Raw genomic sequence first — 27,804 nt, 5'->3', positions numbered from 1 at the left:
AAATTACACTTGTAAAGCCTGAAAATCAATTTAATCAAGTAAAATTCTTAGGCAGGGGTCATGCATCACATTGTGTCATGTCATGGTTTGGTTTTAGCTGAGCATGACACACAAATCCCTGCCATTGTGACTTATAAATTGTGGCTTATGGCTTTTCCTTTAAATGTGCTCAGTGAACCATGATTCAGCCAGCTGGTAAGGCATGCTTATGTGTCCAGTGAATTATAGTTTACTCAACCCAATTTTCTGTGTTTCTGTAAGTAAACTACAGTTCATTTAACCCTGAATAAACAAGTCGAGCAAACACAGCCACTATCACGCAGCCTAGTCTACCTCACAGGGTTGTTGTAAGGATAAAATGAAGAAAAAGACTTGTTTAAGGAAAGGCAAGTGAGAAAATAGCTAAAAAATAAGTGTAACCATTACACATCATTGGAAGGCCTTTTACTCTTCCTCTCCTTCCTTGGTAATAATACTCATTTATTCCTTCCTGATTGCATGTATTCACAATATTTCCATTAAGTACGTTTATTACCGCTCAGCTCCCACTTCCTTGCCACGGAACTACTTTTGCCATCTCTTTCGCAACAGAAATCACGAAATTCTCATCTTTAGGCTGCTGCGCGAAGACTTTCGGGATCTGTAGTTTTTCCGGAGCGAGCGAGAACTGCGCAATGGCTGCTGGGGATTGTTGTTTTTGCATAGACGACTCCCACGCGAGCGGGAGGGAGGGCTGGAGCCGAAAGAAAGGCTAGGCAGCGGGATGTGCTTCCCGTGAGGCCGGGCCGCCCAGCCCCGTCTGGCGCGCGGCCTTTCGGGAGTTGTAGTGAACGGCCCGGCGGCGCCCTTGTGTCGGAAGGGCCTGCGCGCGGACGCAGGACTACCGAGCGGTCGGGCGGCGCCTGCGCCTGCGCGCGGAGGAAGGCGAGGCGTACGGCAGCTGAGGGAGGCCATACTGCGTCGGGGCGGTGGGGCGCACGCGGAGCGTGGCCGGAGCGAGGACTGGGTCGCTGCCTCCGCCGCCGCCGCCTGCCGCCTGCCGCCGCCCGTCCCGGCCGCCCGTCCCCGCCGCTCCGCGCCCTCCCTCCTTTCCCGCCGCGGCCCCGCCGGGGAGGCGATTCGGCCCGCAGAGGCCCGTGAGGGGGGCGGGAGGGCGGGCGCACAAAATGGAGGCGAACGGCAGCGGGAGCAGCAGCGACTCGGCGCCCGATTGCTGGGACCAGGCGGACCTCGAGCCGGGCAGCGGGAGCGCCGCCGCCGCCGAGGAGGAGGACGCGGCGGCGGCGGCGCCCGGCCCGGCCCCGCTGGAGGCCGAGGAGGAACAGCTCCTGGGCGCGGCCTTCAGCCGGCACCTCAACGTCAACGCCAAGCCCTTCGTGCCCAATGTCCACGCCGCCGAGTTCGTGCCGGCCTTCCTGAGGGGCAGCCCGGGGCCCGCGCCGCCGCCGCCCCCCTCGCCCCCGCCGGGCCTGCCGCCGCCCCCGTCGCTGACACACGGTGAGCCCGCGGAACGGCCCGAAACCGGACGGGCCTTGGACCCGCCCGCCGCCCGGGGTGAGGGCCGCAGCTGAAAAGCCCACCCGCCCGGCCTCGGCTGCCTGACCCCCACTCCCCCCCACGTCGGGTGCCCCTCCGGAGAGCGGCTTGGGAACCGGGCAGCCCTTCGGGGTCTCTCCCGCTTCCTTCCCCTCTTTTAAGCGCTCCCTCTTTTCATCCCCCACAACAGCCCTGTGAAGTAGGCCGGCCTGAGCGAGAGGGACCGGCCTACGGGCACCCCGGGGGCCACCGTGGCCGAGAATGGATGGGAACCTGGCCTTGCCCACCCCAAGGGCATCCTTCACCTGCAAAGTCCCCATTCTTGTGCCACCCCAATGGAGTGCTGCCCCCCCCATATATTGGGGTAGATCTGGGGAGGGTAGGTTGCCTCTGAAGGCTTTGAAAGGGTTGCTGACCACGTGGAGCTTCTCCAAAAGGGTGAGGTGGCAGCAGAAAAAGGGTTGTGCCCTGTTGATCCCCCCCCCACAAGCCACCCTGCAAGGTAGGTCAGACTAAACCCAGGAGGGCGAATGGGTTGGCTGGAGGGTGCCTTCCCCTCGGAGAGGCTGGGCTTCTGCGCCCTTCCGTTCTGAGAATTAGACGCCTGGTGCATGCAAGATCGCTCGACCCATGTCTTCTGTGCCGTGGTCGGGGTGGCACGGTCGGGGTTGCGCTCTGAAACACCCAGAGGGCACCTGTGGCTTGACCTGGTTCTTACTGTTTTCCCACCCTTGTTGGAAGAGGAGGATGGCAGGGAAAAAGAGAGAGTAATCGTCCTGACTGTCCCAGGAATGTTTCAATGGTGATGGAGAGGCTGTTTCTCTGATTATCGATGCAGTCTTCACAAGAACTTTTGGAGGGCTGTTTTCAGAGTGCAGCCTTGAGCAACGTGGCTTCCAGAAGAGGGGATGTGAGAGCCGCTGGTGTTTCTGAAAGACAGGTTTCCCTGCTTGCTGTGGAGCGTTAAGCCTGGGGCAGGCAGCTGAGCCAAGAAATGACTCAGAGCACCCCCTTGGCCCGTGATGCAATCTTGTGTGGCGGAGAGACGTCACCTTTCCCACCTGTGCCAGTAGAGGAAGGGAAAAAGTATTTCCTGGTAGTCAAAGAGTTGCCGGCTTGGAGGACTCTCTTCCTTCTCAGGCCACCTTTTGAATATGCTATCAGTTTGTTGCCATTTCGCTTGACTTTTTCAGCAAGGCTTCTCCCTCTCAGTGTAAAACCCAAGTCTTTGAGATAAAGTAGGCTCAGGAACTGAAAGGACATGGGCACTCTTTTCGGTGCTCCAGGCTGGTTCAGTTATTTGTAGGCCAACAAGCCTCAGGGCAGCAAAGCGTGAGGGTGTTTTAGAAACAGGAGGAGGAAAAATAATGGAACAGCCCCAAGGTCTGTGCTTACAGATAGAGTTTCAAATAATTAACTCTACAATATTCAATCCTCGCTGTGCAGTGCCCAGGCAGGCTAGTAGAAGTTTTCCTTGCAGAGTGCTGTGAATTGTGAAGTGTTTAACATTGTAAAGCCAGTTTGGTGTCGTGGTGAAGGTGCTGGCCTAGAAAACAGGAGGCTGTGAGTTCTTGGCCTGCCTTAGGCAGGAAAGCCAGCTGGGTGACTTTGGGCCAGTCCCTCCCTCTCAGCCCAACCCATCTCACAGGGTTGTTGTCGTGGGGAAAATAGGAAGGAGTATTATGTTTGCTGCCTTGAGTTATATATAAAAAAGGTGGGATCAAAATATTATTAATAATGTTCCATGCAAGAAGCCCATTAATCCATGTGTTTACTTAAGCATGCTAAACCCTAAACATGTAACCAAATACAATTGCAGGGTTCATATAACCTGCCCAAACAAATAAGCCATGTTATAGTTTGACTTGAGGTACATATGTTAGAATCATGGCTGGGTTTCTATAACATACCAAACTACCAAACCCAATTTAGCTGCTCTATAGCAGCTTACGAGAGCCAGTTTGGTGTGGTGGTTAAGGCAGCAGGCTAGAAACCGGGAGACTGTGAGTTCTAGTCCTGCCTTAGGCACAAAGCCAGCTGGGTGACCTTGGGCCAGTCACTCTCTCAGCCCTAAGAAGGAGGCAATGGCAAACCACTTCCGAAAACTGCAGGGACACATTATTATTGAGCACCATTTTGATGCAGAGATCAGGACACCAGGCTAGAAACCGGGAGACTGTGAGTTCTAGTCCTGCCTTAGGCACAAAGCCAGCTGGGTGACCTTGGGCCAGTCACTCACTCAGCCCTAAGAAGGAGGCAATGGCAAACCACTTCCGAAAACTGCAGGGACACATTATTATTGAGCACCATTTTGATGCAGAGATCAGGACACCAGGCTAGAAACCGGGAGACCGTGAGTTCTAGTCCTGCCTTAGGCACAAAGCCAGCTGGGTGACCTTGGGCCAGTCACTCTCTCAGCCCTAAGAAGGAGGCAATGGCAAACCACTTCTGAAAAGCCTTGCCTAGAAAACTGCAGGGACTTGTCCAGGCAGTCTCCGAGCATTGGACACGATTGAACGGATTAAAAAAAATAACTTGCCATTTGGGTTTCTGTTGCTCAAGGGAACCTTCTCCACAACATAATGTGAAGTCTAACTACAATTTATATTGTCACTCAACGAGAGTCAAAGTGGTGCAGTGGTCACTAGGATGGGAGAAAACCAGGTTGAGGTCCACCCTCACCATAAACATACCCTACGTGACTTTGGGCCAGCCGCTCTGTGGGCAACCCTCACAGGGTTGTTGGGACACACCTCCTTGAACTGCTGGAGAAAAGATCAGTCAAACAGGTGTGTAGTTTGTGCCTATTTAACTTGGTGTCAGAAAATACTTTGCTGAGTTGATCATCGTTAATTGTATTCTACTTATGCCTTATCTTAGTATTTCTTGCAGCCGGCCTTGAGACAATAGGATTAAGGAGAGAGGGAGTTCCTATTTCCACTTCAGTATCAGGTGGCTCCAGAGCCATGGTGTAAAATTTGAGAGTATTAGAACTGTGAATTATAAAACAGGCTACTTTCTAATAGCTACTCAGATTTTCAATGTTACAACAAAACTGGCTTTGTGGAAAGGTGATTGTTGAATTCAATTTTCTCCTTCCCTTCAGGAATTTCAGAATACTTAACATAAAGCTCTTGGATAATCCCCATATTTTCACTTAGTTTTATTGAATCCCCTCACCTTAAACGTGTTCATGATGTTCCAGTGTGCTTTTGTCTTGGGTTTTAGATAAATGCCTATAGCAGCTTAGCCTAGGCTAGACTGCCTGGTTCTCCATGTGTTTAAGACTTCAACTTCCATCAGTCCCAGCCAGTCAAATGGCACAGGATTGCTGGAGTTAAAGTCTTAAAATTTCTGATAGTTTACTGTCCTGCCCTAAATTAAATCATACTTGACCCTGTTGGTTATAGATTTAAAGTGATGCCCTCAACATACATTGCAGTGATGTTCTTTGAGCATTTTGCTCTTAATTCCAATTTGTCTCCAATCGTTTCTGCCCACCCAGTACGTTCCAGCACACTGGGTGCACTCCAGGTCCCCTCCATTAAACACAGTCATCTTGTGGGACTAAGGAAGCGTGCCTTCTCTGTTGTGGCCCCCACCCTCTGGAACAGCATCCCCCCCTGAGATAAGGACAGCACCCTCTCTCCTAGGATTCCAGAAAACTTTGAAAACCTAGCTTTGGTCCCAGGCCTGGGGTTGATATTTATTATTTTTCTAGGGCCCCTGTTTTGTACACTGCCCGAAGTCCATTGGCGTTGGGCGGCCAATACATTTAAAATAATAATTTATTTAATTATTAAATTTCTCCACTGCCCATCTTGTACACAATGACTGGGTGGCTTACAAAGAATAGTAGTAGTAGTAGTAATCTGGCTGACTGTGCAACCAACCATAATAATGATGATAATTTGTTTTTTGGGACAGGCTCCTCAGTAAGTTAGATATGTAAAAAAGCAAGCCCATTGTACCCTGCAACAAGAATTGATTCCAAGTAAGGAAGACCTGATTAGCTGGCTCTTTTTTTTTTCCACATCTACTTATCTGTGGGACGGTTCATGTGCTTATCAGGATTGTGCAAGCATGCTTCTGGAGACTGCCCAATCATTTCTATTTCTTATCTTCCTGCCAGTGGCTAAATGAGTAGACCACCTTTGTATTTAACATCTCATTCAAACTAGAGTCTTAGGAAATTGGAATCCAGGACTTCATGCTTTTATTAACTTTATTAAATATTTAGCAAACTGCTTGGAGGTGCTCTACTTTAACTGCTTCTTCTGGGAGGAGGTTCTCATGGTGAGACCGTTCAGCAGCTTGCTTGCATTAGCCTGTTGCTTGATCCCAATAAGACAGAATTCTTCCAAATGTTGGCTTCTAAGGGGTGTCCAAAGAATGTGTGCCCGCCTGCACACAAAACAGTTTTATTTTGAAGACATTCTGTAAAATGTCTTGTTTTTAATGTGAAACCACTGTTCTAGCATTTTGCAAACTTTCTGAGTTTGAAGTAGAAGTCTTCTAGGTTGAAACACTCCATTACAGACTAAAGATGTCCCTAAAACACACAAGGCAGCTTCGTCTTCCTCTCCATTTTGCACCCAGATGGAACGTTTCATGAAATGCCACGCATGAAACATTTCACACACCTCAGCCAAGTGTGGGGATAGTAAAAGCATGTTTGATTTAGTAATTCCTGTATGCATAATTCCCAAGGCTGAAATAAAACCTAGGATGAAGCTTTAGGGTGCTGATAAGTCCTGTGGGTTTCGTTTTAATCCTGTTTTGCTAAGTGGTAGCTGAGAAGCAGTGATCAAAGTGTGTCCAGGGAAAGGTAGGTGCCATCTGTTCTGCACTGCAGAATTTGCAAATGTGAGTACTGCAATCTCAGGGTAGCAGCAGGTCTGACATTACTTTTATTCCATGTTGAACATAAGATACTGGTTTTGTTACTGACCGAGTTACTCCTGATGGTGTGTGAACTGCGTATTATCAACCAGCACACAGGCTCCCGGGCTGTACCTCTGATAGGGGTGTGGAACCACATGCTTAGCCTTTAATAGACTGGGACTCGGTACCCACAAGTTGCTGAATGGAGAGGATGGGATTTTTCCCTTTCATCTTTCATGATCCTTCATGAGAGAGAAGAGCCTCGGGGAGCCAGAAATTCATCGCAAGTCAGAATGTTTGTATTTTCTGCAGTCACATCTGCTAAATAAGCGTTCCTTTGCCCATTCAGTGTCACTAAGCTGCTGACAAATTGTGACATGTTTCGCGTGAGGTATTCATCTGAAGATCGCAAACGCGATTGAGACCAAAGAAAGGGCAAAAAGTCCGGCGTCTGCCAGCAGTGTTTCCGGCTAACGAGTCTTATTAAAAGCATAAGCTTTTGTGAGCCGCACCTCTTTTGATCGGATGCATGACGTGTCGCTCCTGAAAGCTTGTGCCTTTTGATAAAATTCATCAGTTGGAAAAGGTGTGATCAGACTCCTGTTTTTTTGTTTTTTTGTTTTTGTTTTTTTTGCACCACCCTAATAACACAGCTCTCCTCCTATAAAGAAAGTGCAGTGAATATAGTTGGGCTTCGTTAAATGCTTCAATTTACCTCGGACTTTATTTAATCATCACAGAGAAGGCGATTCCTGTTTTTCCGCTGAGTTCATTTTTCTGCGTGCGCCTCTGTTTTTGGTGGCGCTCACTTCAGGCTCTCCCAGCGTATGGCGGGGATAATCGGTAGCATAGCCCAGGGTAAACTGCTCTAAACGACTTCCACATTCTAAGAAAGAGGCAGGTCAGAGACGTTGCTTGGGAATAATGTGACTTTTGCAAAGAGCTGTGGAGTAATGATTCCTAAAATTAGGAGAGGGTCTCTAGGCAGACCCAGCCAACTGCTAGGAGGGTTGCATCTTCCAGGCTCTTCCTGAAAACCGCAGGTGCCTGCATAAGTGGAGGCTGCTAAGGGTCACAGGATATCTGTAGTTGAGGAAGGCAGCTACACTGGTACAAAGCTCTTGGTGTGGAATTTAGGGGTTCCCCCCCGCCTTTGGCTTTTAGAAAGTTGCTTGTTCCTTTTTTTAAAAACAGCAGTAAGCCTGTTTTATGCTACAGCTTTGCATTTCCCACCTCAAGATGGTTGAAAATGGTTCAACTAATCTTTGACAGTTTTGGATGGTGGGGGGGCCTCTGGAGGACTGCAGGTGGCCCAGGGGACCCAAGTTCTCCATCCCTCCCAGAGGGCATTCTTTCCTGTCAAGGACATGTGCAGTGTCTGAGGTCTAGTGCTGGATAGAGGCTTGATGCCGTTAACCCTATCTGATCCCACTGCATTTGGATGGTTTTGTTGTGGGGCAGCCTTCTGGAATCAGGAATTTTAGTTCAGGTTATCAGCACAGGACTCCTGAGACCGGTTCAAATGAGTATTTTATCAAGTCCCAAGACCAATTAAAAGCGCCGATTTTGATCCTTCAAGGCGGTGACAGGTTGGAGACATCATGCTTAAAGGGCAACCTATCAAATTCCCTTGGAATTTTTTCCAAGGATCTTCTTTGAGTTCCCCACTGAGGGAAGTGGAATGAAAATAAATGAATGGGGAGAAAGTTTTGAGATTTGCTGGTGGTGTTTTTCCATCCAGCTGGATAGAACAAAGCATTCTGGCTTAACCAGTGGTTGTAAGTCTATCACTTTGAACACGGCATTTTTTTCTCTCCACCCTGCCTCCACATTTGCTTTCAAGCAATTCCACCTTGTCATAAGAGGAGTGTTTTAATTACTGTTTATTGTTTTACTAAAGGTTTAGCAACTTAAGGGAGTTCTAGCAGGTACAGCTATTTGGTTTGTTTAGTGTTCAGTATCTTGGCTTCTGAAACTTTTGATAGAAATGGTTGGAAACAAAACTAAAGGGCATCAGTATGACGGCGGTGCTATAGCTAAAGAACTCACACTCGACCACTATTTTAAAGACTAGATGCTTGGAGCAACGCTTTGCACATAGTAAACAGCATTCATTTGAACCAGGCTTTTTGTATCAGAATCTGTATTATCTAAAATGAATGTTCATCGAGGGAGGTGAAGAGGCTTTTGCTTTTTAAGATCCAGTAAACAGGTCTGATGCATTTGTGACTAGACAAAGCTTCAATACCTGTGGATATTAACACGGTGGTAAACTACAGCTTTCCTCATTTGGCATTTAAGTGTTGACAATGAAATATTCTACCTGTAACTTCTCTACTTTTCCTGGTTTGTTACCACTGGCCAAATGGCATCTGATGCCTCTAAATCTTGATTTTTGGCTTAACTGTTTGGGAATCTTGACTTTAAAAAACTTTCAGCCTGGGCTCTTGTTACATCCTTTCCTTCACTAACCTGTTTCGGCAGAATATAAGGGTTATGGGTTGTGTTTTTGCCTTTTTTTTTTTTTTTGCCTTCAAGTCAGTCTTAATTTCTGGCAGTTACATGGATAATTTCCTGCAGTTTTCTTGGCAACTTTTTTAGAAGGCTTTTTCTTAGGGCTGAGAAAGAGGAACCTGCCCAAAATTTGGAATTGTGTTTTTAGAAGCCTGGCCAACTAGTCATCCAGATAACCAGGACTTTCCTTCTCCAGGAAAAGAAAAGATCTTCCATTTGAACTTGGCCATCTTGTGAGCTAATCTGGAACGTCAAATTCTCACTTGAGTTTTAATAACATATACCACAACTTTTTAAAAGCCACATAAGTGATGTAGTTGGTACCACTGCAAATTAACCTCTGAAATAATATTGCTCAGCAGTTTGATCTAAATTTCCATGTTCCAGCATTGGGATCTATAGGAATTGAACTTAATCTCGCTGGTCTTCCAGCAGGTGTTTCTCAGTTGGGGCTTATATTTCCATGGTAAAATTGAAGTTGGTTCATTTGAACATTTTATTATCTTTTGTTTATTGCATTGATATAAACGCTGAGGGTAGTGTGCTTTGACCCCTTTGCGTTATCTTCACAACGAGCCTGTGAGATGGGTTAGGCTGAGAAATGGTGCCTGACCCAATGAGTATCATGTTGGGTGTTTTGAACCTGGATCTCCTTGAGTCTTAGTCCAGCATGTCTTTATGTCTTTATATAGAATATATGTGTTCATTAATTAAATTCCCAAAGCAAACACAAATGTTATGCTTGGATGGTCTGAAAATGGGGAAAGAGAATGAACCCCAGTTTACTGAAGCTTCCTTGCCTGTTTGTTGATCTTAGTTATATGGAGCAACCAAACGAATGCTTTTTTACAAGCCTGGTAGAACACTGTCCGGTGTTTGTGCTAAAATTTCCCTTGCAAAGAGAATGGAAAAGTCCTGCAGATTTAAGTATTTATTGCAACCAGGTTGTGCAATAGTCACAAACAAAGTACATATTGATGCTTCAACAGAATTATATAGAACTATTTAGAGCATGGCAGCTTCTAATATGTCATTAGACACTTTTTTGCCTTTCATCGGAATTGGGGTAACTTTTACTATTCTGCTCCTCCAAAAGAAGATGAGGTCGTGATTCTCCTTCCTTGGTAATTTTAAAGAGTTAAATCTCTGAAAACATTTCTTGTCGGGGTTGGATGTTCCCAAAAGCATGACTAATAATTGTTAAGATCTGTACTGAATTTAATTTTTCCTTAACTAGAACTTGACCACAGTTTGGATCCAGAGTTTGTGAAGATGCTTTGATCTCAGCAGCTTGTAAGATGTGAAGGTTTTGAGTTAGATTGGTTCAGCCTTGACAGCTTTGTATAATGCTCCTCTTGAAAAATGGAATAGGAGGGTTGTGGAAACATTTCCTATTCGTGATAGGAAGCAAAATTCTAGAGCTTTTTGTCTTACAGAACAATAATGGGAAGACTGCTTGAACAGAAATGCTAGCACCAGTGCCTTGAGTCTGGTTCGCACACAAATGTAGGTCAATTGGATAGGTTTTTGCATGCCATGCTGCAAACAAATTAGCCACAAAGAAAGCAACAGACCATTATTATTTATACTTCAGTGAGTGGCAGTGAAACTTGTTCTTGTTCTTTTCCCTGCTCAAATGCATGCACAAGGAGGAGGTTGGATGTGTTTAATTTCAAGCTCTGAACCAAGTTGGGAAACTGATGGCCCTTAAGATGTTGCTGGGCAGCAACTCCCTGCAGCCTTAACCAACAGCCAATCATGAGGAATGCTGGAAGGTGTAGTTCAGCAATATCTAGGCCAGGATTTCTCAACCTTGGCAACTTGAAGATGTGTGGACCGACTCCCGGAATTCCCCAGCCAACATGATGGCTGGGGAATTCTGGGAGTTGAAGTCCACTTATCTTCAAGTTGCTAAGGTTGAGAAACACTGGTCTAGAGATCCAGGTTCCATGTTACATTCTGGTTTATTCCTACTACGCCATAAGATAGCTTGTTTGGTTTTATCTTAATGCATTGTATGGACTAAATTTGCAACTGAATTCAGAATCCTAAGTATTCAAAGAATAGAGAAGAGCAAACCGGCTTAGCTTTTCCTTCTGAACAGTAGATAATTTGGTTCTTGAACGTCCATCAGACTTATACCAAATACTTACTTCATTGTTGAATATTTTTTTAAGGGGCATCAGCAGAATCATCACAAGAAGATCTGCCATCTTGTGAAGGTAATACATTTTTTTCCTTTTTGGTGACAAATCCAAAGCTGAGCTATTGGGCTTAGGAAACAAATTTATGAAGCTTTACACAATTAATCAAACGCTTGAAAAGAATATGAACTGGGGCAACTGAGCTAATGCTGCTTCTTTAACATACGTCTTTCTGTTCTTCTAGGGTCAAACATTGCCATTGGTATGGAAATCTCAGAACCAGTCGGTAAGAATCTATACAGCATAGCTTGAAACGGCCCCTTTGCCTTGCAGTCTTGAAGTGCTTCCTAATTTGTCTCTTGTTACAATCCAGCGTAGTTCATGACACTGCTACACAAATTGGAAAGTTTGGGTGTGCAAAGATGATTGCGTTTGCAAGCCTTCTAGAATGGGATGTAACTTGCTGGTTAGTGATAGATCCCAGATGCTTTGCAGTAGATCAGCAAGGATTCCTTATAGCAATACCAACAACAAAAGTTTTTTTCCCGTTTTGGAGAAACGGTGCATGGGGGCGAGTATTTGTGGACCTGTGCATGGCAGAGACAGAGAAGAAGATCAATAATTTCAGGAGCCATGTGGAAAAAGCCTCACCCCAAGTGAAGCCCTTTTCCTTACCTTTGGGTGAGATCTAGTACAATATTTGCACTCCTTTATTAAAGCTGTTTTGAATCACAGAATGACAAATGACCCTCCCCTTGTCAACCTTTTCCAACCTTTTCTGGTGTCTTTTTGGCTAAGCATTATGGAAGCTGTCATCTAATCCGTCAAGAAAGATTGTGGTGGTAGCTTGCTTTCAGTTCCTAAATTGATGCATACAGTACTTCAAGTTTTCATAGGAAAATACGCTAAATAATTTGCCCCCTAGGAGAAAGGAAAGATGACTAGCATCCAGTAGCTCTCATAAACAGTTTCATTAGTGAGTTCCAGTGTACTGTTTACTCTTCTAAAACTTCATGGTCTGGAGGTTGTTTTCAGCATTCCTGGCACCGTAGCTGAAAAGGCTTCTGTGTTAAAATAGCCAAATCTTATGAATAGTACCTTGCTTTACGTTATTTACTTACTTACAAGCACTTGTATCACAATCTGCTCCAAGTGGGTTCTATGAAAATGACGTTTAACATACGCATCCCAAAACTCAGCCAAAGGGACAGAGGAAAATAAATACAGGTAGTCCTCACTTAACAACCATTTGTTTAGTGATGGTTCGTACTTACAACGGTGCTGGAAAAAGCTACTTATGAGTGTTGCAGCATTTCCATGGCCATGGGATCATGATGTGGGTGCTTGGCAACCAGTTCGCATTTATGTCCGTCACAGCGTCCCGTGGTCACATGATCACCGTTTTCACCTTCCTGGCCAGCTTCTGGCCAGCAAAATCAGTGGGGAACCGTGTGGGTCACTTAGCAACCACATGGTTCACTTAATGGCTGCCACAAAAAAGGTAGTAAAATCAGGTCAGATTTACTTAATGACTGCTTTGCTTAGCAACCAAAATTCCAATCCCAATTGTGGTTGTTAAGCAAGGACTACCTGTAAAGACTGGAACTCAGCAGGCAACAGCTTTGTTGCCTTGCTAAGCTTTCTCCTCTCTAAATCCTAGTGGAAAACGGAGAAACGGAAATGTCCCCTGAAGAATCATGGGACCACAAAGAAGAAATTGTTGAACCTGAATTAGCAAGTGGCCCTTCTGGCGACGCAGGGCCCATTGAAGAGGGCACCCAGGAAATGATGGAGGAAGAGGAGGAGATGCCAAAACCCAAATCCATGGTGGCGCCCCCAGGTGCTCCCAAGAAGGAACACGTAAACGTGGTGTTCATTGGACATGTAGGTGAGTTGCTCCGGAAAGCCGGGGAGATGGCTTGGAAGCCAGTATTCAGAAACTGTTTGTCCTATCTTAGAGCAAAGAACCACACTGAGACGGTAGCTTGAGTCTCTAGTGTTTATTGTTCTACTCTTACTAGGCAGAAAATCCTGCCAGACTGAAAGGCTGTGGGAAAACAGATAAAACCCAGAATCTAAGGCGGGTCTGCTCTGAGTTCCTTGGAAGGAAGGTTCAAAGTCTCTAAACTATGCGTGCGTTTTTCCCCCTGGATAGGGGTCCCCTCCTGCTCACCACCAGTACTCATGGCACTGTTACATTCTAGCCCTCCATGGAGTCAGTTCCCTGATCTGATCTACCCTGTAAGTGTGTTAAGGGAACACAGTGAAGAGGTGGACCACCTGTGCTTCTCCAGATGTTGAAATGCAATTTCCCAGCATCCCTCATGCTGGCTGAGGTTGCTGTCAGTTCTAGATCAGGAGCATCTGGAGAGGCAGAGGTGCATGCTCATGATTGAATAGAATATGTTTGCTTTTCATAGTTTAAATTCTAAAGAAAAATAAAGGCCCTGAAAATGGTCGGTCTGACTGACTGACTGACTGACTGACTGACTGATTGACTGATTATGTGCCATCAACTTGTTTTCAACTCCTAGAGGTCACATAGATAGATAAACCACATAAATAGACTGAAAATGGTTTACATACTAAATTTAGTACAACCAGTACTACCTATCAGAAATTTCTTAGGTATATAATCTGAACTAGGTGTTTCTTCAGAGAAAAAGCCCGTCCAAAATTATTAGCCCTCTCTGGTTATACAGGATAAAAGCATATCCTGATGGGAAGATCGAGTCCTTTACCAAAATGAATTAAATAGCTTTGCTGCTCATGAAGAGCTAATTGTAAACATCTTTTGTCTGTGTATGTTTTTCTAGACGCTGGAAAATCAACCATTGGAGGACAAATAATGTAAGTAATTCCCCCCCAACTGCTAGAATGTTCCTGTACCTCTAGAAAAAAAAGGAAAATACATATTTGATTTAGTCAGTTTAGGCTTCCCTTAATTGAGCTTTTGAGCAAAAGGTGTAATTATAATCAAAGAATACTGCAGCTGATAATCTGAAACACTTCTACTACAAAATAAGTTTCCATTTTGGCGAGAGCTCGTTAAAAATTGGATGGGCGTTACTGCTGTTCTATCCACTTTGCAATGTGCCCCCTGTTCCCAGTTTGTTCCCAGTGCAATTTTTGAATAACCTACTTTATATGCAACTGTGTATTCTTGAAACCAGAGACGGACCAAACCGGGTCCAGTCGCACTTCAAGCCTTTTTGTTCTGCTTACTCTTTTTTTAACTGTAACTGTAACTCTACTGAAACTGCTTTCTACATGTAGGCTGTTTCTTCTTCATAACTCACATAGCAAACTCTTTTCAGGTACTTGACAGGCATGGTTGATAAAAGAACACTTGAAAAATACGAAAGAGAAGCTAAAGAAAAAAACAGAGAAACGTGGTATGAAGCCTACATTTTAAAATCTAACCCACTTCAAATTATGATAGCCTGCCCTGACCTTGTGTCCCCTAGATGTGCTTGTACCAGTTTTCAGAGATTGTACGTCAAGATAAAACTGTAGCTTGCAATTCTCTAAATCGATGCAGCAAGCTAAAAGCAATTTCTGGGTGGTTTAGTTCTGGAGCCAGCTAGGAAAGGGAGAGGAGAAACGAGTGGGCTGCTTGTGTGCACGGCAGGCTGGCTGGGGAATTCTGGGAGTTGAAGTCCACACAGCTTAGAGTTGCCAAGGCTGAGAAACACGGCTCTAGACTTCTGACTTTGGGAATTGTCTGCACAAGGAATGGATGTAATGCCAACTAAAAACTGTAATCCCAAGCATCCCCCTGCCTGCTTAAGGAATCCCCAGTGTTGGTATAATAGCATCACAAATAATTTCAGTTTATGTTCTTATGCAGTTAATTACAAATTTGATTTATAATTGTCTGGGTTCATCCACCAGAAAGGGCCCCCGGAGGAAAATTAGCTCTTCTGCCAAGTTCTTAGCAATTAGCAGCTAAGAAAGTCTCTTTGCAATCAGGAGGAGATGGATCGTGTGTCTCCTAGCAAACCACCACCTTGAATCCCATTCTCACCCCCCCCCCCAGCAAAGGCTGGAAGGTTGGGATACTTGCCAGCAAGTTGGCAAATGCCCAGCAAAGAGCAGACAGGGACTTGGAAGCCAGGTCCATAAGTTGTCCTGAGAGAATGTGCCAAGCTGAGTCGATTTTCCCTAGGAAAGTGGCAGCAGCACCTTGGATCTGGTTACCACTTGGAGGGGAGACCCTGAGGAAATGCCAAGTCTATAAGCTGGGCTGAGAAATTGATTAAACAACCTAGAAGAATGTAGTGGCAAACGGCATATGCATATGCATATATATATATATATATATATATATATATCATGCATGTATGTGTTCATGTAATCACCATTTACAACCCATTCGAAAAGAGGGGCGTGGCTTCGATCACATGGTTAGAGCCACCATCTTGACTTTTTTTACCACCCCCCCTCCCTGCAGATACCCCCTGTGTCTCATTTCCTGAGTTGCATGCCACCATTCAGAGCCTGAAATAAAATGCACAGCTGTATAGAAGCGTTTAACTTAGTTGTTGGGAATGCTGAGAATATTCAGATAAGTTTTAGGACCTTTCATAAATCCCCAAGAACAAGTGTAATTAATCAATTTTGTATCGGATATTTCCCTTCTTATTTCTTTTTTCTTTTTCTTTTTTAATAGGTATCTCTCTTGGGCCTTAGACACAAACCAGGAAGAGCGGGACAAAGGGAAAACGGTGGAAGTGGGCCGTGCCTATTTCGAAACAGAGAAAAAACACTTCACAATTTTAGATGCTCCCGGGCATAAGAGCTTTGTTCCGAATATGATAGGTGGTGCTTCTCAAGCTGATTTAGCTGTATTGGTAAGAGCATTTCTTGTTTACAGATCAGCTGGAGAACTGTTTTAATTGATCTGCCTTTTTTTTTTTTTTTTTGGTAGTTGTGCTATTTATTTTATTGATTTAAAATTTTAAACTGCCCATTAGGTGAAACTTTCTGGGAAGTTGACAGTAAAGCACACTGAAAAAAAACGTATAGTAAAAACATGTAGATTTTAAAGAGTGGGTTCAAAAGATAGGTTCTCTGTCTATCTCTGAAATGTTCTTAAACATATAAAAATAAGAAGATGGAGCAGTGTTTTTCTGTATGGTCTCAATTTATTAAAGGGCTGAACTTGCTTTATTTATTTATTTATCTATCAATCAATCAAATTTGTCACCACCCATCTCCTCCCACCAGAGGGACTCTGGGCGGTTTACAACAACAATCAATAAAACAATAAATATACGATAAAATTGCAACCTATAAAAATACAGTATCTAAAAATACAGTTACAAGTAAGCAATAATTGTTTTGGTATTATTTATTTTATTGAATTTTAAATTGTTTTTATTGTGAACCGCCCAGGGTCCCCCGTGTGAGGGAGATGGGCGGTGATAAAAATATGATAAATAGAAGTAGACAGGTAGGTAGGTAGATAGATAAAAATAGAATCCAAATGGCCAACAATAACTCAGTCCTTGTGTGCAGCAAGCACTCTAGGGTACTAGCCATCCCCAAACATGATGACTCCCCTCCCCGCCCCAAGCCAGGTGGCAGAGCCAGGTCTTCAGATTCTTCCGGAAGGCCGGGAGCGATGGGGCTAACCTCACCTCACCTATATATTAATATTTTTCATTGGGCCTGGTTATGTAGAATTTTTTTCCCTTCATTTTTTCAGTTTATTCTATTATTGTATTGTTTATTTTTGCTGTTAATTTCAGTAATAAAATTATAAAAACTTAATTTAATAATAATGGTGCCATAGCATTCTATAAAGGACCTGTGCAGTGCTTGTAGCTATACAGTAACCTGTTTGAGTGAACACTTTTTAGCTCTGTGTGTACCTGTTAACGAGATTGATCTTGTAAACCCAGAAGTAGTGATAAAAAAAATCGCTCCGATAGGTACCTTGTGAGATTGTAGCAATTCTCAGCATAGGTCATAATGCAAGGCCTTTAGTTGGAGAGCCATCTGACAATCATTCTACTGATCAGCAGCAAACGGGATTGCATTGTAGCCAAACACGCAAAAGATTTAACTTAATTTTTCTTCCAATCAGGTAATTTCTGCAAGGAAAGGAGAATTTGAAACTGGTTTTGAGAAAGGAGGGCAGACAAGAGAGCACGCCATGCTAGCAAAAACAGCGGGTGTAAAACACTTAATAGTTCTCATTAATAAAATGGATGATCCAACTGTGAACTGGAGCAACGAAAGGCAAGTCCTTGTATTCAGTTTTATCTTGTGTCAAAGTTGGGTGCTGGGATAAGGATCGTTTTGCTGCATCTTTTAGAAATGGAGCTGGGCTCATACAGCTTTGATGGATAAGGTCCAGAGATCAGGCGTGATTTCTCTAATAAAGGCTAATACGTTTAGAAGTCTCTGCTAGTTTCAAAAAGCTTTCTGAACTAGGTGAAGGGTGTGGATTTGACTTAACCTCCGACTTCAGTTCTGGTGTATCTCAAACATATTTTGAGATGCAACTTGGGGGATGATGATGTAGATGTGAGACTGACAGTATTGAGCCCCACTTGGTTCCCTCTTCCCACCCAACATCTCTGACTTAGTAGCTCAGTGGCCGTTCTCAACATCTAAGTTTTTTCTCCTCTGTGGCTGATTTTTCAGGTATGAAGAATGTAAAGAAAAACTGGTGCCATTCTTGAAGAAAGTGGGGTTCAATCCCAAAAAAGACATTCACTTCATGCCCTGCTCGGGACTGACTGGAGCAAATCTCAAGGAGCAATCTGACTTCTGTCCTTGGTATATGTAGGTATCTAATTTAATGGGGTCCCTGTTTTGGCACAGAGCACACTATTCAAAGCAGAAGGTCTTGAAACAAAATGCACAATTGCATTTATTCATTCGTTCATTCGATTTGTCCCCGCCTATCTCCTCCCATCGGGGGACTCTGGGCGGTTTACAATAATCAGTTAAGACAGCAAGTGCACAATAGAATAAAATATACAAATATAAAATTATTCTAATAAATACATTTGAATAGGAGTAAAAAAGTAAGTATTTAAACAGGCACAGTCAAATACACATTTCAGGTTCAGAGATTACTGTAAAGAATTAGTTTTCTCCCAAGTTGCATCGCTAAGCATTGTCTTACTAACAGCTGGCTAGGCTGGAGACCTCCAAGGATCTGCCTTTGGAGGATGGCAAAGAAGCAAGTAGATCTCTATTAATTGGTCTCATGGCACCCTTCACCTCCAAAGCCAAAAGCAGATTTTTCGAGGCATTTGGAAAGGACAACAAGCCGCCTCCTGCTTTGGTCTGCAGGGCACATTGCTACCTCCAGTTCCTGGCTTTGTAGGTCTTACTCCGTTAACCAAGTGCAGCCTGAACCAGACTAGTATGTGGAAGCATCCCTGATGCCCTAGGGCAATGTTTCTCGATTTGGCAACTTGAAGACATGTGGGCTTCAACTTCACTGTGGCGCGTTTCTCTGAAGTCACACAGGGGCTGGGAAGAGCACATCTGACACAAGCAGACAGGGTAACGAAGTAATGGCAAGTCACAGTTTGCCCAAAGAGAATGTAGATTTACGTTTGACGTTTGAGGATAAAAAAACTCCGTTTCTGTAAATGGTAGAACCAAGAGCAGAAAATATATGTAGCTCGTGGTTCAACTGTTGGGTTTTGGGTGTTCTCTGAGGCTGGTGGTGAAACCTTTTACTGAAAGGTAAAACTTACTCCTGCAGCCCCATGCCAATACCTTGATTTAGCCGTTGGTAGATGTATGGGTCAGACTATCATCCCAAGCAGGTGCAAGGGCGTATTTATCTCACAAAGAATCTTGCTGTGTTGAGAAGTTAGGTGCACCACTGATGGAAATTTTGTCTTAAAGCAAAAACGTACCATAGATTTTGATCCTGTATTTCCTGCCCCTCTTTTGTTTCTCCAGAGGGCTACCATTTATTCCATATCTGGATAACTTGCCAAACTTCAACCGATCAGTGGATGGACCAATCAGGCTGCCAATTGTTGACAAATATAAGGTAGGCAACTAACCTGGAAAATACAATGCAGTTGTTTTAGCGAGCCAATTTTATCTTTTTAAGGTCAGGACTATGTGGTGCCGGCTGTCCTACTTCTACCCCCCCACCCCACCCCCCAAACCTAAAGCAATCTAAAGTTTGCTGTGAGGCTAATACATAGAAATTAGAGGTGTACAAGTGCAGACTTTGCAAAATGTCCTTTTCCACGTGCCAAGGAAAAAAAGCAACTGGAAGTGTGAGCTTGAAATGATTCCAGGCTGCTTGAAACAGTATGCGAAGTGGGATGCTGGAAAAGCTTGGAATGAAATGTTTTGCATACCTCTAGTACAAAACTTCTGTCTGTTCTCCCGCTGATCTAAATAAACTAATACATTCTAGTGATGATAGTGGAACTTCATAGCTTCAAGCCATTTCCCAATGGTTCCCTACAATAATTAGAATGAGAGACTATTTTGAACATGAAAGCAAGGGTTTGATGAAGATTCTGAGTTGGTATCGTAGGTGCCCATGACAATAGGCCTCTAAAAGCGGGGCAGTGAATGCATGCATGGAAATATAGAAGTACAGATTGCATGGAAAAATGGAAATACAGATTTGTAAAATTGCATGTGCATGTGTATCTTTGGAAGATCTAAAGTAGAGATGGTAAGGGATGAAGCTTTGTATCATCATGTTGACCCCATGGCTGGATTCACAAGACATGCTAGATTAAAATGAGGTTGGGTGCCTTGTGGATCACTAGAGTATGGGAATCCAGACATTGTCATAATATGCTATACAAACCACGCCATCTTGTTAAATTGTAGTATGTTCAGACATCACATCTTCAGTTAACTTAGGAGTTGCGTCCCTAGGTTCAGAGTTTAGCATCTTGTATGAATCCAGCTGTATCTCTAGTTAATTAAAGTCTGACTGTATAACTTGTACTTAAATTAATGAGCGATAAAACATACTGTAGGTCTAAAAGACCTAAGTGCAAAGGTCTGAAAGTGACTGGAAACAATCCTGATTTTGTGTGCTTATTTTGGACTTATTTCTTCCCCTAAGCCCATGATTTGATTAGTACACCCTGCTTAATTTGATTGCAGTCCCTTGGCACAATCAACTTAACTCTTGAGAAGTTAACCAGGCCATGTTTTGACCATCTTTTCTTAACCTTGTGGTTATTGTTTTCTCTCTCTCTCCCACTCCCCCACACGAAGGATATGGGCACGGTGGTTTTGGGAAAGCTGGAATCGGGCTCTATTTGCAAAGGACAGCAGCTTGTGATGATGCCAAACAAGGTATAGCGTGTTTCCTCTTTAAGCCTGCAAAAATCACTCTCAGTTTCCCCCATGAAGCTATTTTTCACCCTTGGAAAGAATTAGCAGCTCTCAGACCTCAGTACATAGGAAGTTGAGCTCAGCTAGCAAATTTTAAGTTGGAAGAACTCTTGAGATTTGGGCTGCTGCTTTATAACAGCAGCTAACAGGGTACCAGTCGCGACTGGCAAGACGGAGGATGAATTTTGCAGGGAATATCAGTGAGCTTGAAGACCAGCTTGTAATACTAGGCCAAAGTCCCATATGCAAAGCTCTTTTTTCCTCTTTCCTACAAGAGAAGGTGACTGCCATATTGGCTTAAGAGAAGAAAGTAAACAGATACTCCCATTACAGTAATGGACCCTCCCATTTCTCAAAGGAGTTGTTTGACAATGATTGCCCATTGCAGCTACCTGTTCGTATTTACAGCCTTGTCAGTGTTTCATGGTGCAGTTTTCACATAAAGCAAGCAGTCCTTTTTGGACGTTTCAAGGGTACCCCTGTGCACCTTCAGTTATGTCCATGTGGTGATGGCACAGTAGAAACCCTGAGCCATATGTTACTATACTGTTCCTTATATAAGGACTCTAGACAGACCCTTATACATCCAATTTTGAAGAAATTTCCAAGTAGGGAAGGTGATTTCTATTTAATGCTACTTCTTTTGGACAAGGACTCGAAAATATCCTCCCAAGTTGCCCAGTTTTGTGCTACCATCCGCATGATACATTGCACCATTACTTAGGTTTAGAATTTCTTAAAATAGTATTTTACTCTGATTTATTTTAGTATTTTTATTCTTAATTTTAGATCCTATTATACTTACTGGTTTTCAGATAGGTAGGTAGGTAGGTAGGTAGGTAGGTAGGTAGATGTAAGTAAGTAAGTAATACTGTTATTATTAGATATCTTGATTGTATCTGGCCTTAGGGCTGTAATAAACTTGATTTGATTTGGTGTACAGCATTAGCAGTCCCAAAATTACATAGGCTGGTGCAGAAAAACATACCCCAACAGCAATATTTGAATAGAAATTACTGTAAAGAGGTATCATTCAGAAGAAACTTTGCATGAATCTTTTTAAAGGCACAAGCCAGTTCAGAAATGATTGGAACAAAATAAGGACGGGGAAATAAATGAAATGGACAGATTGCTCTGTCTGAATATTTTAAAAAAATGTTTAAAAAAGGCTTCCTGTCTTCTAACATGGATTCGGACTTGAGCTGCTTGGAAGGTGCTTGCCCTTTGCTGAATTTTAACTGAGAGATACGTAAGGGATAACTTTCTAACCATCTGCTCTTCCACTCTAAAAGCTTACTTACCAAGGACAGAGATCGGGTCATCAAAACCTTGAGCAGAAGTTCCCCTAGCGCCTGTCGTTCCCAGAATTTTTCTGAAAGAGAGTTCAAATTTCATGCAGTTACATAAATGTCATGTCTCTCTGAATTATTGGCAGGAAAGCAAAACTGAATGTGATCCGCCTTCTATATACTGTATGCCAGGAGTGGGCAATCTTTTGAGAGCTAGGAACCCTGCCTAACTTTTGGGCCAAGTATTTAATGCACAGAGAATGTGGGCAAAATGAGGATTTTCAATATTTTCAGGAGATATTGGGGTGGGGTGGCTAAGTTAGGGACAGAACAAGCAAAGTTAACAATAGTAAAGCAATCTTTCTTAAGACAGTTACCGTACAGTTTTATATGTTCTCAGTCTTACAATTGTGAAAAATTAGGTATTTTATTTTCATTGTGGCTGGAGAAGACTCCAGAATCCTAAAGATGGTTTCAGAAGCCACATACTCTCCCTGCTTCAGGTGAAATCAGTGAGAACCCTAGGCACTACTGTAAGGACATGGAAAGCTAAAGAGAAAAATAATAAAATCGACTTACTTCTTAACCCCTGTGGTGGTTATTAAATAGCATTCTGGCCCTGCCAGGCATTCTGCGTACCCTGATAATTGCCTTCAAAACAAATATTTCTCAGAATGTTTGCCTTCAAGCAGGGAACCTTGTTTCGTAACTTCATTTTGGCTTCCCACCAGTTCTCAAATTTTAGTGGGTGAGATGTGGTTTCAGAAGCTATAAATAACCGGTGTGAGGGTTGTCTGGCTTAGTGCTGTGTTTAGGTCCTAGTTTTCAAAGACCGAACACCAGAGCGGTCCTACCCAATTTGATTGGGGGAACCAAAACTTCAGAGGCTCCAGCAGGCTCATAACAACGAGGGGGACATTTCTGTCCTCTACCCTAAGGGTGTTTTTTATTTTAAAAAAAAAAAATTCAAAATACTGTAATACGTTTCATATGTATGTCTTGGAAAGGAATGTTTTCCTGTACTGTTCAACTTGCTTGTCAAAAGAAAACATTGCCTGTGAGTTCCCTGGGAAAGAACAAGCAAAGTTGCAGGTTAAAAAATACGTATTTGGCAGTTGTAGCTCGTTGTGCAGGAGAGAGGACCTTTGGATGCTGTTACTGGAGTAAGAAAGTGACAGCAAGTAAAGTAAAGGAGGAGGAGGAGCAGGAACTAAATTTATATGCCACCCACCTCCAGAAACTCTGGGCGGTTTACAAATTGTTATAAACATTTAAAAACAAGGAACAATACAAAAACAACACAATCTGTGTTGTAATTGCAAGGCCAAAAAGCAAGATGACCTGAAACAATGCTGTAATTTCGTGACACGTTAATCTTGGCTTCTGACAACTCAGCAGATGTTACGTAGACAATAGGTAACTTTATTACAGCCTTTGCACGACCCTGAGTCTGAAATATTTTCTAGTATGCGTGACATTTCATGCCTTAGACCACCCTGATCTCTTTTTAAGCACAACGTGGAAGTCCTTGGAATCCTTTCTGATGACGTAGAAACTGATTCTGTAGCTCCAGGTGAAAATTTGAAGATCCGGCTGAAAGGAATTGAAGAGGAAGAAATCCTCCCGGGGTTTATACTCTGTGATCCTAATAACCTGTGTCATTCTGGACGCACTTTTGATGCTCAGGTATGTCTACTGAAGAAGAAGGTCTGCTCTTTAATTTGGAATATAGGTCGTCCTTGACCTATGACCACAATAGGGACCAGAAAATTCATCACTGTGTGGTCATTAAGTGAGCCATCACATGATCACACACGATTTTACAACATTTTTGCAGTGGTCGTTAAGCAAATTACTGCAGTCAGTAAGTGATTCACATCATTAAGCGAATCACACGGTTCCCATTGACTTTGCTTGTCAGAAGCCGGCTGGGAAGGTCGCAAATGGCTATCACGTGACCCAGGATGCCGCAGCCATTGTAAATGCATGCCAGTTGCCAAGCACCTGAATGTTGATCATGTGACTGCAGGGATACTGCAACAGTCATAAGGTGTGAGGACAGGTCGTAAGTCGCTTTTTCAGCACCGTCATAACTTTGAATGGTCACTAAATGAATGGTTGTGAGTGGAGGACTACCTGTAGGTATTACTGAAATCAAGTTGGCTTAACTCCTGGATTGTTGTTGTTGTTGTTGTTATTTTAAATTCATTAGTTGCTCCAGTGGACTCTGGATCGATAGGACTTAGTTCAGAGATGCACACCTTAGGGTCATCTCAGTCACTCTCCCAGAAAGGATGCTATAAGTCCCTTCCCTTCCCTTCCCATCACATGAAATGTAAAAGCCACATTTTAAAGAAAATCTTGTCCGTAATCCCATGCAGTTAATCGCCCTGACATATTTCAGCTGAAGGAAAGTCTTCCGCTGGACGGGTCTGACGAAGTTGCTACACACCTTCCATGAGATCAGATTGGACCGTCCCCCGCTGCGTAGCCTGACTGCTCTCTTCTTGGTTACAGATAGTGATCATTGAACACAAATCCATCATCTGCCCAGGTTACAATGCGGTGCTGCATATTCATACCTGCATTGAAGAAGTTGAGATTACAGTAAGTGCAAACTACCTTCATATGGGGACCAATAAATAGGCGCTTCTGGCAAAGACCACAAAGGGGCAGTTAACTTGGCTTCTTTATCTAGGGCAGATGTCTTAGATCAAGGTTCCTCAGCCAGGGTTCTGTGGCACCCTCGGGTTCCACGAGAGGTCACGAGGGGTTCCCTGGGAGATCACGATCTTTTTTTTTTTTTTTAAATTTCAAATTCGGGCAACTTCACATTAAAGAGGCAAGTTCCATTCTTTATTTTCAGCTTAAGAACACTGTTAATGCATCTAGACGGGCCCACCCATGAAACGAATATAATGATTTTGTAACTTCTGGCCTGTCTTTGAGCCCGACTGTGCCGGGGTTCCCCGAGGCCTGAAAAATATTTCAAAGGTTCATCCAGGCTCAAAAGGTTGAGAAAGGCTGTCTTGGATTAAAAGTGTCCAGGCTGAAAGCCTAGGTTTGTGTTTTTTAAAGATGCCATGATAGGCTGGATTTACTCAACGTAAGCTATAAGCCACAGTATATAACCCACATTGGCTAGATTCACACAACCTGCTAAGTCAACCTTCAACTCAACTCCGGTGATCTGCTAGGGAGAAGCTGCTTACAGTCCCACATTTCCAGGGGGCGGCATCGGAGGTAGAAGGTGGCTGCTTTTCTGTGAAGGCACCAATGCTTGGGAGTAGATGATCAGGCCTTCGGAAAATGTTAAAAACAGAGTTACTTTGGAGGGCGTTTTCCTAAGCTTCCGCACTGCACCATCTTTTATCTCTTTATTTTTTCTCACTGTTGCTGGGATTGTGTTGTGCTTTTAGTCGGGGGGATTTGTGACGTTTCTTGCCATTTTTGCTGTATTATACACCAGTGTTTCTCAACCTTGGCAACTTTAAGACGTGTGGACTTCAACTAATGCTGGCTGGGGAATTTTGGGAGTTGAAGTCCACACGTCTTAAAGTTGCCACGGTTGAGAAACCCTGTTATACACTACGTAAGCTGCCAAGGGTTGTTAGGTTCTGGTAGGTGCAAGTTTAATCAATCCATCAACAAAGCCGCATTATGTCTTCCTTTAACCTGTTCTGCAAAGTATAAGGAACAGTCTTTCCCATTGTCCTTCGATGGGATTTGTGTTAAACTGTAACGGTTATGAAATCAATCTAAGGCACTTTATTTAAAACTGACTTGGCTTGAATGTTCATATTAATTGGCTTTAAAAAAATGCCCCTAAGCTTTCCTTTTACCAGCTTAAAATGTTTTCAGGCAAGGGGCCTAGAGAAGACTACTTTTGAAAGAGGGAGAATTCTACTTTTTCTGTTTGGCTTGACCCTTGGCTTCTTCAAGATGGGCAAATAACAAACGCAGCTCTGGATTTCTTTTTCCCAGTTTCCTGCACCAGAGGAGTTCTTCTTCCCACAGAGCAGTTACAGATGCAGAGTTCTGTTTGCAAAATGGGCGTGTGACCCGCATGGGTTTCTTTTCCTTCCACAGGCCTTAATCTGTCTGGTAGACAAGAAATCGGGAGAGAAAAGCAAAACACGGCCCCGTTTCGTCAAACAAGATCAAGTATGCATTGCCCGTTTACGGACGGCGGGAACGATCTGCCTTGAGACATTCAAAGACTTCCCTCAAATGGGCCGCTTCACCTTAAGAGATGAGGGTAGGACGATTATACATCTGCTTGTTGCAGCCATCCCGGGCCAGATCCAGACCTCTTAACTGTAGCCCTCCAAATCTATAGACCCGGCCCTGCGCTGAGCTTTCAGGCGGCCAACGCTTCTCCGGCCGCAGAATCCCAGAGGCCTGAGTTTTGACTGGCGCCGCTGCCAGCCGTTTCTCAGTAGCTCTGCCAAGGGAGGCCAAACGTTGGTTAGGAACAAAGGCGCAAAACTGGCTAACCCAAAGAGAGGCAAGCTACGCCAGTCCGGGAAACTGTCCGCCACCCAGCCATGCCTTTCCTACAGTGAGAAGCCCACAGTAGCAAGCGAGTTTTCCCCTTCCTAAGAACTCTCGGTGAAGCCGGATGGCAAAGCGAGGGGCAAGACGCGGTGCTGGTAGGCAGGAGACAGTGATCCTGCCAAAGCACATGGCTCTGTTTAACATCCTCCGGGCCCCATTTCCAGGGTTATCTTTGCCCAGGTATCTCATCCCATGGATATGTTAAAGCAGGGTTCCTCAACCTTGGCAATTCTTACGCTGTGCGGACTTCAACTCCCAGAATTCCTGGGGAATTCTGGGAGTTGAAGTCCGCACAGCTTAAGAGTTGCCAAGGTTGAGGAACCCTGTGTTAAAGGACTTGATACCCCCGTTGCTTCAGTTTCCCAGAGTTGGCGGGCTTTCTGCTGCACCTTTCTCCCTTGTGTAGGAAGTCGCTTTGGGAATAAATCTCTACCCTTGCTGAACTACACTACCCAAGATTCCTTCATTAGCGGCCAAGTTGGCTGTGCTACTGGAAGCTGTAGTTCAGCCGCCCAGTCTGTCGCAGGCCAGAAGGAGCCCCACCTCAGAAGCAAGCATTTTTTGAAAGGGGGGGGGGGGGTTGACAAGTGTCATCTGTTAACTCTGCTTTTGTTTATGTGAGACCCTTAAACATCACCCGTTTCCTAATGATATTTTCTATCTCTTTTTTTCTTTCCGTTTGCTTAGGTAAAACCATTGCAATTGGAAAAGTTCTGAAATTGGTTCCCGAGAAGGACTAAGCATTGTTTTTGACGAGCCTGCACAAATACTGTAAGGAGGGGGGGAAAATGACTCTGCAGAGCCCTACTTCACATTGCCTTCTTCTTTTCTTCCCATTGATAATCTCCTCCCTCTATTTTGCAAAGATGAATTTCACAGCAAAGGTCCACATTATGTCAGCTTTCTCATATTGAGAGCTCTGCTATGCCACTGTTGAATTATCCTGAAAAGTTTCATTTTGTTTTGTTTTGTTTTGTTTTTCCTCCTCCTCCTCCTAAATTCAGCTTCCTTGGAAAGATTTGGCAATAGCTTTGTAAGTGATGTGGACATAATTGCCTAGAATTATGAAAAAATCTACAGGATTTCTGTTTAATTGTCCCCTCCCATCAAACTGAAGCATTTTTCAAGGCAGATCATTCAGGTGTGCATGCGTGCACATGTTATAAACACAATTACCATGTTAATAAACTCTCCAATTTGAAATCTTTTTGGGTATCTTAATTACTTTTGAATAACGTTTTTATCCAGAGGTAATGCCTGCTGCGTTCGCTTTTAACCTGCTGAGTGATCTGAACATTTGATGACTTTGGCTTTTCTAAAAAATGGATTCCTATCTTTGTCAGATCCCCAACTGTGTTTTAAATGAAGCAATTAGACCATTGATAAAACTTATATTAAAGTTTCCTTCACCCCTTTCTTGGCAGTGGTTCAAAAACTCTCAAAAATAGGTTCATGCAAATATGGTACTATTTCATTAGTGTTGCATCACTTTATAGAAATATATATTAATTTAACACAGAAGTGTAGGC

The 27,804-nt window shown here is 43.7% G+C and overlaps 1 protein-coding gene across 1 annotated transcript; it reads left to right on the top strand.

Moving 5' to 3' along the window:
• The first annotated feature begins 1,072 nt into the window (after positions 1–1,072).
• Positions 1,073–27,482, top strand: GSPT1 (G1 to S phase transition 1). The gene is made up of 15 exons (XM_063315164.1): positions 1,073–1,497; positions 11,112–11,156; positions 11,323–11,364; positions 12,739–12,966; positions 13,895–13,928; positions 14,396–14,473; positions 15,751–15,931; positions 17,170–17,324; positions 17,733–17,873; positions 19,014–19,107; positions 20,310–20,390; positions 23,231–23,404; positions 24,236–24,325; positions 25,808–25,976; positions 26,963–27,482. Exons 1-15 carry the CDS (start codon positions 1,167–1,169, stop codon positions 27,013–27,015), a joined length of 1,896 nt encoding a protein of 631 aa, XP_063171234.1. The 5' UTR covers positions 1,073–1,166; the 3' UTR covers positions 27,016–27,482.
• The last annotated feature ends 322 nt before the right edge of the window (positions 27,483–27,804 follow it).

This window comes from Candoia aspera, chromosome 14 (genome assembly GCF_035149785.1).
Source record: "Candoia aspera isolate rCanAsp1 chromosome 14, rCanAsp1.hap2, whole genome shotgun sequence".
Taxonomy (NCBI): domain Eukaryota; kingdom Metazoa; phylum Chordata; class Lepidosauria; order Squamata; family Boidae; genus Candoia; species Candoia aspera.
The sequence above is the reverse complement of the archived record's forward strand: the minus strand, read 5'-3'. Positions and strand labels throughout refer to the sequence as shown.

Excerpts from the sequence above, each read along its gene's own strand:
- GSPT1 (XM_063315164.1), top strand. The coding sequence starts at position 1,167 with ATGGAGGCGAACGGCAGCGGGAGCAGCAGCGACTCGGCGCCCGATTGC. Across the intron at positions 1,498-11,111 it reads GCCCCCGTCGCTGACACACG|GGGCATCAGCAGAATCATCA; the intron begins GTGAGCCCGCGG and ends TATTTTTTTAAG. Across the intron at positions 17,325-17,732 it reads GTGAACTGGAGCAACGAAAG|GTATGAAGAATGTAAAGAAA; the intron begins GCAAGTCCTTGT and ends CTGATTTTTCAG.